The sequence below is a fragment of the Xyrauchen texanus genome, chromosome 18, assembly GCF_025860055.1.
Source record: "Xyrauchen texanus isolate HMW12.3.18 chromosome 18, RBS_HiC_50CHRs, whole genome shotgun sequence".
NCBI classification, from domain to species: domain Eukaryota; kingdom Metazoa; phylum Chordata; class Actinopteri; order Cypriniformes; family Catostomidae; genus Xyrauchen; species Xyrauchen texanus.
The window spans coordinates 36,753,779-36,766,846 of record NC_068293.1 but is presented as its reverse complement, the minus strand read 5'-3'; the positions used below and the strand labels follow the sequence as shown (position 1 = coordinate 36,766,846).

General features: G+C 37.0%; 1 protein-coding gene across 1 annotated transcript in view; it reads right to left on the bottom strand.

Moving 5' to 3' along the window:
• The window catches only part of LOC127658839 (striated muscle preferentially expressed protein kinase-like), a 102,109-nt gene that overhangs the window by 52,808 nt on the left and 36,233 nt on the right, over positions 1 to 13,068 (bottom strand). The window contains exon 2 of the mRNA XM_052148370.1: positions 2,048 to 2,149. Coding sequence (XP_052004330.1) covers positions 2,048 to 2,149 — 102 coding nt within the window. The remainder of the gene's footprint in view (positions 1 to 2,047; positions 2,150 to 13,068) is intronic.

The window sequence follows — 13,068 nt, the reverse complement described above, 5'->3', positions numbered from 1 at the left end:
ACATCCCACTGTTGTTTTGAATGAGTTAGACAGCTAGCAGGAAATGTTCAAGGGACAAAAATTTAACTTCCTTAAACCGACGAATAGTCCTTGAAATGGTCTATACATAAAATTTCAAATCAAAGAAGCTTTATATATTTCAAAAAGGACAAAATACTGTTTGTTATGCCTAGCACTAGTGGATTGTGTACACTGTAAGTGGAATACATGAGCAAGCATTCATAGGTCTTGAAGAACAAAGCCCAGGTGATCCCATTCAGCTGCAAGCTGTGTTGCAGCAGGTCCCAGCTGATGCCTATAGAGCCTTGTGATACAGAGTGTCTGAATGGATTAGACTGCAGTCGGGAAGCATCAATCAAAAATCAATGACAATAGGCCTTCGCCCACCCCTCTACGCCCACCCTAATAGATCAAATCAATCACTTATGCCACTATACAGAGATTACATGCTCCACCAAATCTTTGACACAATCCATGTCTTTGTTTGTGACATTTTAGACTTTCATTTTGTAGAAAGTCTTTGGTTCTTACAGCTGTGTCATTTGCACTGTGAAGCTAAGGGCATTATTCATAATTGTGCTAATGACAAACAAGCAATTTTCAGTGCAATATCTTATTCAAACACCATTACTTGCAACGTGCTTCTATAAAATCTATCTTTGTTGAAAGATGCATTGTAAACAAGATAAATTCCAATGTTAAATGGTGAGATCAAAATGTATATTTATATATGGGGCATGTTCCTTTCACACCTCTCATTTGTGAGCTGAAATCACATGTCAAATTAAAATAACTCAGCAATTTTTTGGGGGGTTGCCTGTCCTGATGATGAAAGAAATGGAAATATCAATCATCCAATCTCTAAGTGTCCCATATACACTCCTACTCACTTTCACCAAGGGATTTGAAGGATTTTGTCATCATACATATTGACATCTAAGAGCTAAATTGCCTAGATTCTGCACCTAGATTCAGACCTCAGATGTGTCTCTGTAAACACATCTATGCTTTTTCTCTGTGTAGAAGACAATCTTTCATGAATATTATCAAGATATTTTGTCACATACAAAAATAGAAATTAATGGTATAGCAAGGCAGAACACACGTTTACCAGGAATATTTACTGTAATACATTAAAGCAAATTAAATAAAATGCACATAATCAAAATTTTATAATTTTAATTGCGGCTTGCTTCATGTTGATGAGTGTTTCCCAAAAAAGATGCTCATCTGTGATTATCTATTTGTTTACATTTCACCAAGCACTTGTCTGAATCAGAACTGTGATGAGAAATGTTTAGAGATCTACCCCAATGTGTGATAGCATGATGAGTCCACTGAGAGTACTAACAAGCAGGATAAATTATTTATTTATGTCACCTAGATGTCAACTTTGACATTCACCATTGTGCTGTACTGTCACTAACATTTTCAAAAACTTAGGAAGAATATCAAAAGAGGCAAATACTAAATGTTTCTTTTAAAGGAATAATTCACCCCAATATGAAAATTCTTTCATTATTTACCATCTCCATATCACTCCAAACATGTATGCTTTTATTTTTAAGTGAGGAACGGACAAAAGCTTTGAGCTTTGGCAGAGGGCAAGATTATCACAATCATCACGTACTAACGATATCATTTTAAAAGCTCTATCATAATGGCTTCATATCACTGGGAATATAATGCACGACTTGCATGGACTGCGGTTATGGTGCTTTAGTAATGTTTTTTTTTTGTCCTTTTTGGAGCTTGACAGTCGAGGCCACTATGACTTGCATGGAAAAGTCTGTTTTACAGAAATAAAATCAGCTTACTGGTTTGGAATAATTTGAGGGAGATCAGATAATGACAGAATTTTGTGTGAACTAGTCATTCAGCAGCTGAAGACCAGAGACATCAACTTTTTGCTATTTATGAAGTAATGTTATTTAGGTACAGGATGCTCTGTAATATTGTAAATGCGATATATATATCTTAAGACAGGACTATATATAAAAGGTACACTGACTGGAGACATAGTAATTCATATGGAAGGTGCCGTTACCTGCAGGCACTCGTTGGGCCTCATCCTGAAAACCTCGGGCTCCTTCTTTACCTTCCAGGGGTATTTGTGGCTCAGCAGCTTCGTCCTCTGTAGTCTCAGAGTCTGCCACAGAGAAATAAGCCATTAAGCCAGAAACCGTTAAAAAAACTTATGAGCTTTACTGATGACTGATATCAAATTAGAAAGAAAAAAAAAGTAGTAATAACATTCTGGAAACACTTTGCAATAAGTTTACAGAGAGTAACATCAGTTAATGCAACAGTTAACAAGAACTAACAATTAACAATACTTTTATGGCATTATTTTAAATTTCTACATATATTAATACATTGAAAATGTTTAAAAAGTTACAAACTAGTGATCTAAAAATAGTATATGTTTTATACATTAACATTAACCAGGAAATTCTGTAAAAATACATTACAGTTCACCAGGGCTGTTTCTAGCTATATGCAGTATAAGCAGTTGTTTTGGGGTTGACCTGAGCCACCAGGGAGCCCTGCAAAGCATGGCGTTATCTATTTTTTTTTTATTTTTAAATATACTAAAAGCTGTAAGACTCAGGCAGCTGTTATGGCTCAATTAGACAGCTATAGGGAGCCCCCTTGTGGCCAGAGAGGGAAGGGAGAATGTAACTGCAAGGAGAGAGTTGTGACTAGATGTGGGCTTTTTGTCATCATGAAGCGCACCTACAAGTCGGGGGTGAACAAAAGAAAAAGTGTGATATCGCTTAGGGCCCCCATATGCTCAGAAACGGCCCTGCTGTTCATTGTTAGTCTATGATACCTAATGTATTAACTTTATTTTAAGTATAGCCTAGAACCTTGTTACCAATATACTTTCAGTTCTAAGTATCATAACATTTCTTGTTATATAAACAAATGATTACATATGAGGTATAAATGAAATTGATATATGAAAATGGTTTTTGATATGGGAGCATGGTGGGATAGGACTAAGCACTCCATCGAGGCCAAATATGTAAACAAACATTACCATAACTTTGCTTCCGACAGGAGCGGAAAACTTCGCTTCCATAGTGGCAGAGGAGAGAAGCAGACAAGACATCACTGTTACTATAGGGATGAATTCCAGCCCCAGTAAAGAAGATATAAACAAACTGCTGAATGGACACATTTTCCTAATAGCTTCTCGATGACAATTCGCCTAGATTATTTGCTAGCCGTGGTTGACTAGAAACATCACTGCCATCTGTACCTCTGCTTTGTTTCCTGTTTTGTAACAAATTGCTATAATCCATCTGCATTTGTTTTTTCAAAATAGTGTAGCTCGTAGCATGTTCATTTTTTACACACACACACACACACACACACACACACACACACACACACACACACACACACACACACACAAAACACTACATTAAAGTACCAAAAAGAGGCAATAAACATGCTCTTTGATTCATCCAGTCTGCTTCATTCTAGACAATCGGTTAGTTTGGACAGGGACGGAGTTTAATAATGTCACCAGCATTGTGTTCACTCATGCAAAACTTGCACCAGAAAAATATGTCTTTGATTGCATTATGGCTCTAAATTACAACCCCAATTAGAAAAAGTTGGGATAGTATGAAAAGTGCTCATAAAACAAAAAGGATGGCTTTGTAATTTCTATTCATCCTGTGCATATATTAAGAGCACTTCAGCTACACATAATTTAATGTTTGGCATTGTGAATTCAAATTTGAGTTTTATTTTTATATACACTCATTTCAAATCAGATGATTGCAACACTCTCCAAAAATCTAAGACAGGGTAATTTAGAACTAATAACAATCTGACAAGGTAAAATAACAAGGTGATGTGAAACAGGAGATGTTAAACAGAAGAGGTAATCGTGTAAGAGTATATAAGGAGCCTCCAAAACAGCCTAGTCCTTCAAGAACAAGGATAGGTCGAGGCTCACCAATTTGCCAACATATAGACCTGCAAATAATCCAGCACTTTGAGAATAATGTTCCCCCAAAACAAATTGGAAGGATTCTGGGCATTTCACTGTCTACAGTGCAAAATAAAGTTAAAAGATTAAAGTGATCCAGTAAAATCTCAGTGTGTAATGGGCAAGGTCGAAAACCACTTCTGAATGTGCTTGATCTCTGATCCCTCAGACGTCACTGACTTAAAAATGTCATGTGTCTGTAATAGATACCCCTCAGAAAAGTTTCCAGTAAACCTTGCAGTCAACACTATTCGTCGCTGCATCCACAGACGCAAGTTAAGGCTTTACTTTGCAAAGCAGAAGCCATACATCAGCACTGTCAAAGACCGCCGCCGACTTCTCTGGGCTCTGTCTCATTTGAGTTGAACAGTAGAACAAAGTAGATTTTTTTTATTATTATTTGTGGTCCGACAAAATATTTTTTGGGGGAAAAAAAAAGCCATTGTGTTCTCCGGGCCAAAAGAACAGGGACCATCCAAGATGTTATCAGCATCAGATCAAAAAGCCTGTGTCTGTCATGGTATGGGGGGTGTCTGTGCCCATGGCTTGGGTAACTTGCACATATGTGAGGGCACCATTAATCCAGAAAGGTATGTTCAAATTTTGGAGCAACATATGCTGCAATCCATACGCCGTATTTTCCAGGGATGTCCGTTTATTTTTAAGCAGGACAACGCCAAACCACAGACTGCCCGGATTACAAGTCCATGGCTGTTTAAGCAGAAAGTGCGGGTGCTAGATTGGTCTGCCTGCAGTCCTGACCTGTCTCCAGTTGAGAAAGTGTGGCGCATTATGAAGCGCAAACTATGGCAATGAAGGCCCATTCAATTGCACAGCTGGCAACCTGCAAAATGGATAAATGGGGTGAAACTCTGCTTGCTAAACTTAACAAACATTTGTCTTCAGTGTCCAAATGCTTAATCTTCTAAATGATATTAGAAGCAACAGTGATGTTACACAGTGGTAAACACTCGACTCTCCCAACTTTTTTGGAGCATGTGGCAATCATCCGATTTGAAATGAATGTATATTAAAAAAAAAATAAATAAAAATAAAAAAAAAATCACAAGATAAAACAAATTCAAAATAGCACAGGATAAATAGAATTAACAAATCACTTTTTGTTTTTATAATTTTCGATACCCCAATGTTTCAATGTTTTAGGAATTGGGGTTGTACATTATACTTATATAATTTATATTACATTAGTATTATATGTTTATATATATATATATATATATATATATATATATATATATACACACTCACCTAAAGGATTATTAGGAACACCTGTTCAATTTCTCATTAATTCAATTATCTAATCAACAAAACACATGGCAGTTGCTTCAATGCATTTAGGGGTGTGGTCCTGGTCAAGACAATCTCCTGAACTCCAAACTGAATGTCAGAATGGGAAAGAAAGGTGATTTAAGCAATTTTGAGCGTGGCATGGTTGTTGGTGCCAGACGGGCCGGTCTGAGTATTTCACAATCTGCTCAGTTACTGGGATTTTCACGCACAACCATTTCTAGAGTTTACAAAGAATGGTGTGAAAAGGAAAAACATCCAGTATGCGGCAGTCCTGTGGGCTGAAAATGCCTTGTTGATGCTAGAGGTCAGAGGAGAATGGGCCGACTGATTCAAGCTGATAGAAGAGCAACTTTGCCTGAAATAACCACTCGTTACAACCGAGGTATGCAGCAAAGCATTTGTGAAGCCACAACAAGCACAACCTTGAGGCGGATGGGCTACAACAGCAGAAGACCCCACCGGTACCACTCATTTCCACTACAAATAGGAAAAAGAGGCTACAATTTGCAAGAGCTCACCAAAATTGGACAGTTGAAGACTGGAAAAATGTTGCCTGGTCTGATGAGTCTCGATTTCTGTTGAGACATTCAGATGGTAGAGTCAGAATTTGGCATAAACAGAATGAGAACATGGATCCATCATGCCTTGTTACCACTGTGCAGGCTGGTGGTGGTGGTGTAATGGTGTGGGGGATGTTTTCTTGGCACACTTTAGGCCCCTTAGTGCCAACTGGGAATCGTTTAAATGCCACGGCCTACCTGAGCATTGTTTCTGACCATGTCCAACCCTTTATGGCCACCATGTACCCATCATCTGATGGCTACTTCCAGCAGGATAATGCACCATGTCACAAAGCTTGAATCATTTCAAATTGGTTTCTTGAACATGACAATGAGTTCACTGTACTAAAATGGCCCCCACAGTAACCAGATTTCAACCCAATAGAGCATCTTTGGGATGTGGTGGAACGGGAGCTTCGTGCCCTGGATGTGCATCCCACAAATCTCCATCAACTGCAAGATGCTATCCTATCAATATGGGCCAACATTTCTAAAGAATGCTTTCAGCACCTTGTTGAATCAATGCCACGTAGAATTAAGGCAGTTCTGAAGGTGAAAGGGGGTCAAACACAGTATTAGAATGGTGTTCCTAATAATCCTTTAGGTGAGTGTATATAAGCATATATTGCCACCTTAAGTAGCTTCAATGTAGCTAGCTACTTTTTGTTAATAGTTTGTAGTGTTAGTTATTAGGTTGTAGGTTATTAGATATTAGCTACAAGCTACTCATAATTTAAAGTTGATTACACAACACTGCTGTTTACATTGAAGAATGTAAAGACACATGTTAAGTGCTAAAATATTTGTTTATGGTAATGAGAAGGTAGATCTGGGTAATTCTCCATTAATCTATTTTAATTAAGTAGGATAATTTTCTATAAGACAGTTCATTTGCTCATCAAACCTCCAGTGGGCTCCATTCTGCCAATACAATTATGAATTAGGAGAAGCATATTCCCAGCATATTTAATCAAATATTTCTTATTCAAGACAAAATAAGGATTTTGAGCTTTTAAATGCATTTTTTTCTGAACATTTATTTATATTAATTTGTGGTAGCAAGGTAATTTGAATGAGTATTCATTCTTTTTAAATGAGACCAAGGTGATGTTGGTCAACACACAGAATGCACTGCAGTACAGATGGAGGCTGAATTATTATATCCTCCACAGCAATATTTGCAAATATTAATGAGTACTAAAAACAACATTTCAATCCATGAGTCTTCATTTGAGATCAAAAAAGAAAATATTGTAATATAGCCAATTCTACAACAGAAAAAGAAATCAACATTAATTCTACCCAATTAATTATTTAAAGCATGGTTTCAATTTAAAGGGCTTTATAGAGACCATGTCTGAATCTCATCACATCAGTGTAAATGTGTCAGCAGTTTGTGTAAATTGCTTCAATGCTAAGCACTGCTAAGCTTTTTGCATTATTGATGTTAAGATTAATGTGCCTTTGTACATGAGAGTGAACTGATTCGTTGTCAGGCCCCTCTTTCTCAGAGCGAGCACACTGACAAATTTCAACCACAAGCACTGACATGAATTGAAAAAACGTACAAATCATCAGGTAATACAAAGTAAACAGTCAAAAACGCAACGATTTATTACAATTCACAACAAGAACAAAACAAATTCAACAACATATTGTGACAATTCAATTAAAAAATAAACAGAGTATGTATTAATTTTCCTGGATTGTTATACAGTACATGTGGTGTGATGTCTTGTGTGCAGACTGACATAATGCAAACTACATTCCATTATAATTATCAGACATGTATATGTATGTATCCCCATTAGCAGTTACCTTATTGCATAAAAAGATAAGACTGCTAAATCTTTGTAATTTATCATCATTATAACTTTCAATGCTCCAGATGCTTTGACTTTGTTTCGGCCCACATTTCTGTGATACCTAAATGGCCAGAAACATATTTTAAAACAAGTATGCAGACAAAGTTTACTCTAATAGCCACCATAGCCACCCTTGTGGCAACCCTAATAAGGCTTCATGTACTTACATTATTAATTGCAGTCAGACTCATTTCGGAACAAACCATGTGAAATCAGGCGTGTGAAGCTAGAAGTGTTTGGAGTATGCTTTAGGGCTTAAACACCTTGTGTACTCTGTTTAAAGTTTGAAAAATAATAATGCATCCTCGATTTTAAATAAAGAATAGATATTAGATGGTTGACAGATTCTGAAGTGTTATTGTAAAACCTCTCTTGTAATAACCGGTTATCTATAAAGCCAAACACACCATGAGTAAACCGCCCAAATGTTCGGTTAGAGTGTCCAGTTTTCTGAGAAGAGAAAGAGAGAAAAAGCATTTTAGTATTTGGATAAAATGTTAAAAATTTATGGTTATCAATTTTAAACAAGCAAAGCAATTGGTGCCTGAAACAGTACAATGGCATATGTAGTCAGCTGACATCTACAAAACAAGATAGACTAACAAGAGCATCAATGAATAATAAACAAAGATGTTGCGATGGCTAACATCTCTTAACGGTCTTCGAAAAAAAAAAGGCTTTATTTGCACTGCTAGCCTACATTTAAAATCTTTTTAGGCCATTTGGTGACTGAGAGGCTAAAACATTGAGCTAGTTTCCTTCACATAGACCTGCGTTGGTGTATTTGGATATGTTACCTTATAAAAAGCATCTGTTGCTAAATGACAAGCATGAAAGCACCCAGAACCACAAGAGCTTAAATATGAAATGGTTGATCTAATTATGTTAAAGGCTGTTTGTTGTTCAAGCAACAGATGTGTCACATGTAACATACTGTATGCTATAAGATGTGCTTTTATTTTCTAAACCGATTAGTCACATTTATTAGGAAATTTAAAGGAATAGTTCACTACAAAATAAAAGTCATAATTTAATCACCATCAAGACTTTGCATTGCTTCTTTTATAGATACAATGAAAGTGAATGATGACTACAGATAACATTCTCATTTTGTGTTTCATGGAAGAAAATAAGAAATAAGGGTTTGGAACAATATATAAGGTTAAGTAAATGATGACAGAATTTTTGTTTTGGGTGAACCATCCCTTTACATAAGAAAAAATTGTCGATCTTGTTCTGTTACAGGCTGTTATTCCACATATTTCAAGCAACAGACGTGCCAAGTGGAAGACATGCTGCAAGACATGTAATTTCTTTATTCATAATCTAACTTATCTTGTTTAGTAGGAAATTTCGTGAGATTCTCAGCCTTTCAAAAGCATCCTATCCACCCATTTCCAGTTCTCACAATGGATGAATGTAAACCAGAGCAACTGTGAAGACGCAGTGGGCATCGGCTGTCTGTCACTCTAAATCCATTAGTTACAGCGAGAAATGAAATGCTAATAGCTGAGGCGCTAGTCATTTCAAACCCTTCCTTCCGTGAATCTGCTCCCTAACAGCATTAGCTAATAATGGCGGCCATCTGTTTTAGGCTTGTAGAGTTGGGAGATGGTGGAGGGTACAGGCAAAATATAAGAAAGCAGGCCAGGGCAAACTTGGAGAGGAATTTCAAGCTGGCCATTTGAATTAATTTGCTTAAGCTCAGCTCTTTCCGCTCAAGTAAAGTAAACATTTACAGAGCATTAAAGGTCTGAATAATTCATAGTAGGAGAAGGATTCATGTGGATGTGAGGCCAGTTAATTTGAAATTTTTCTCCATGTTTGGCATTTTTAAGGACGAAAAGTCTACTCGACAGCACAAGTAACATGCATTATGCAAAAGATCTGCATTCTTCTATTGCCTTGATTAAACAAAGATGAGAACAACTTGCAAAACCCTAACTACCACAGAAATGCATATGCTGGATAATCCATATATAGAGGAGGCTATTGACCAAGCAAATCTACACACGCTATGATTATGGTTTAGATGTATTTATATTTATTTCTTGGCAGAAGCTTTTATATGAAAGAAACTGACTGGAAAATGCACATATTCCATTTTAGGTAGTATTTGTTTGTCAGGGTGTTGCTATGTGGTTGCTGGGTCAACGCTTACTGGCAAATGAGACAAGCTCCATGTCTTTCATATTTTAGTCCCTAGATATGACTTGGCTTCCTTCTCCACTGTCAGCCTCTTGGATATTCCCCCCATTTTATCTTTTACCAATTCAGGTCTAAAGTAATGGAAAAAGTAATAGCTGTGAAAAGTAATAGCTCACATCTTACAAATGGTGCAGGAAGTTTAATATCTAAAGTTAGGGTTTTTCTAAACCCCTTACTCTAAATTTGAGCAATAATACTTGTGATGCTTGCCTTAGTAAGTGCTAAATTCAATGAATCCACATCCATGGAATAATCCATTTACCAATATTCTAGCTCTATTTTAACTGGTAAATCAATTAAGGTATGAGTTTGGGAAGTTGACATGATGATTTGGCTTTGATTTGTTAGGTATCAGGAATGCTTCACTGTCCCATGATATTTTGAAACCAGCAGAGGGCCCATCAGGCTTCAATTACATTTTCCAAACTGACACTTAACCAAAGTGCCCTGCCAAATGCAAACTCGCTCTTTTGACGGTGAGCAGGCCCACCAAGGGAGGATCTTCAGCCAGCCATCTGTGCTGTGAGGACAACAGCCACACTCAGCTTTCTGGGTCAGATAGACGTAAACAGGACTCTTTCATTCCACGGTTGAACACAGATTCAGTGAGTGTTGTATGACAATATTAAGAAATTACTACTTGAAAGAAAAGGCTCAGCCACTAATTATTTCTGTCCAATAGTAGTCTAATGACAAAAACAGACTTAATTGTTGCCCATAGCAATGTGGTAACAAAGATAATATCAAATGGAAGTCATAACTCAAAATAGCAGGAGACAAAATGAGTATTGCTAATTAGCTTGCCAAATAATATTTTCTGAAGAACTTGTGAGTGATGTTTGCCCATTCTATAGTCTCTATAGTATTCTGGCCCATTAGATATGCATCAGCATTATTTAGCAAATATTAAAACTTTGTTGTCATAGCAATGCAACAATCCCTGTAATTTGATAAATGCAGTAACTGTAGTGTTCAGGTAAATACCTGATTTTATCTCACTTAAAGGGATAGTTCACCCATGATACAAGTTAAAAAGTACTTAAATATTGATCTTTTTCGTATCACTTAAGAAGCCATTAATTTAACCACCGGAGTCATACCTGTTTAGCTGTTTAGCATACCTGTTTTGGAGCATTTTAAGGACCCACTGAGATAAGATATTTTCTATTTTTCTTCGAATGTGTTCTGGTGAAGAAAACAAAAATCATACACACCTGGAATATCATGAGAGTTAGTAAATAATGAGAGAATTTTCATTTTTGGGTGATCTATCCCTTTAAATGTTAACATGTAAGCCTAGAATATTTATGCCTTGTGGCTATACTTTTGAAACAGTGTGTATGTTAACGTTTATTGACTGAACCTATTCACTTCTGTTGTAAGTGCCTTACCGTAACCGCAATTGCTAAGAGGTCAACAGGTAGCGGATTTTGCCGATACAATTAACTAAGGTGGTAGGAAACATTTCTTATTCTTTCCTTATTATGATGGGAACAGTCAAAGAGTCCCAAGTATATAAAATCCCAGATGCAGTTTATTGTTCAATTAAATCACAAAAATAACCAGATTTGGTGCATAAAGTGGGACTTTTAAATATAAACAAGCCTGAAACACACTGGGGACTCTTATTTTGAAATGATGAAAAAGCTATTGGCAACAATCGCCATAGATTTTTGCCTTTTTGGGACAAAATGTTAATTTAAAAAATATTATTTAGTCATTAAATGACAGCAAAAGTAACAGCTGCATTTATTGTCTATTTCTAGCATGCACTATTTCCTCAGACCACAAATTACTAAGCTCTGTTGGTCAGCACCTTGGAGAGCTCCAATGACATTTCTTTTCAGCCCACACTATAGCCATTCATCCTGGATGAATAAAACCACTCAGGGCAGTAGCTGTGGCCGTTTTGGTGAATCATACTGGCCTTTGGTCACCACAGGTAATTTACTGGTTGAAGGTTTAGCACAGTCTGAAGTGTAATGATGTTGCTCGGCTCTATGTAATCTGGGTTGCTTTCTGCTTTAACTCCATTATTTCAACACCAAGTAAGTGGACTATTTCAAACTCACCCAGTCTAACTTTTCTTTACTCTTGCCAATGCACGAAGTGAATAACTTCACACCTTAAGAAAGACATTTCTCTCTCAGCCACCCATTGCTTTTCCTAATGCTTGTGAGTCAGCAGGGCAATAGTAGGAGCACACATGATTCATGGCCCCCTATCTATACCACTTGGTATGTGGTTACTAGGCATTTTCAAAGATTATTATAGTTCTTTCAAGGCACTGTAAGGTATTGCTATTCTTCAAACACTCTGGGCTGCATTTCCCAAAAGCACTGCAAGCTAAGTTGACCGTGGACACCATTGGTGCCAATTGTTTCTACAAATTTTCTTAGACTTACGATACTTTTGGGAAAGGCAGCCCTGGTCAGTGGTTCATTCTAAACCTCCAACCCTAATACAGTGTCCTTATCAGGTACGATGTGATAAGATCAACAAAAACAATTTGTCTGCCAACACTTGATGCAAAAATGTTGCACAATGCAACAATCACATGCAATGGAATGGAATGCCATTCCATTCCAATCTGGGCTTCTTATTTTTCTACTATGGTGCTGTAGTTCAGGATTAGACTGTGCAAGTGACCAATCGTGCGTTACCACGTCACTAAGGGCGTTCCACCATCATGGTTGAGTATAGTTAGCTAACCGTGCTGAGAATTCCAGCCCAGGAATGGTTTGTAATTGTACCATACCAAACCAATCTCAAGTGGAAATGCTACCGGAACCATTGCTGACCATGTTCAGTCCTTCATTTGTCCTGTCATTTGACGCTTTATTGTGTCCCACCTAAATAGGATATGGTTTAAGTAATAAACTTGTGCAATTATAAAGCTGAAACTGCTTGACGTGCTATATTCGGATTGTGTGTGAGAGTCTTTTGTAAACTTTACACCAAGACATTTAGGGTTAAAGTTTGAAAATCTCCTGTTGACTTTGACAGAATATCGGTAAACTAACTGACATCAATGAAGTCATGGTAATATTTTCATACTGCATTACAAGTGGTCAATTTATTGCTGCTGTTACACTGCAAATTGACTATGTGTAGATTA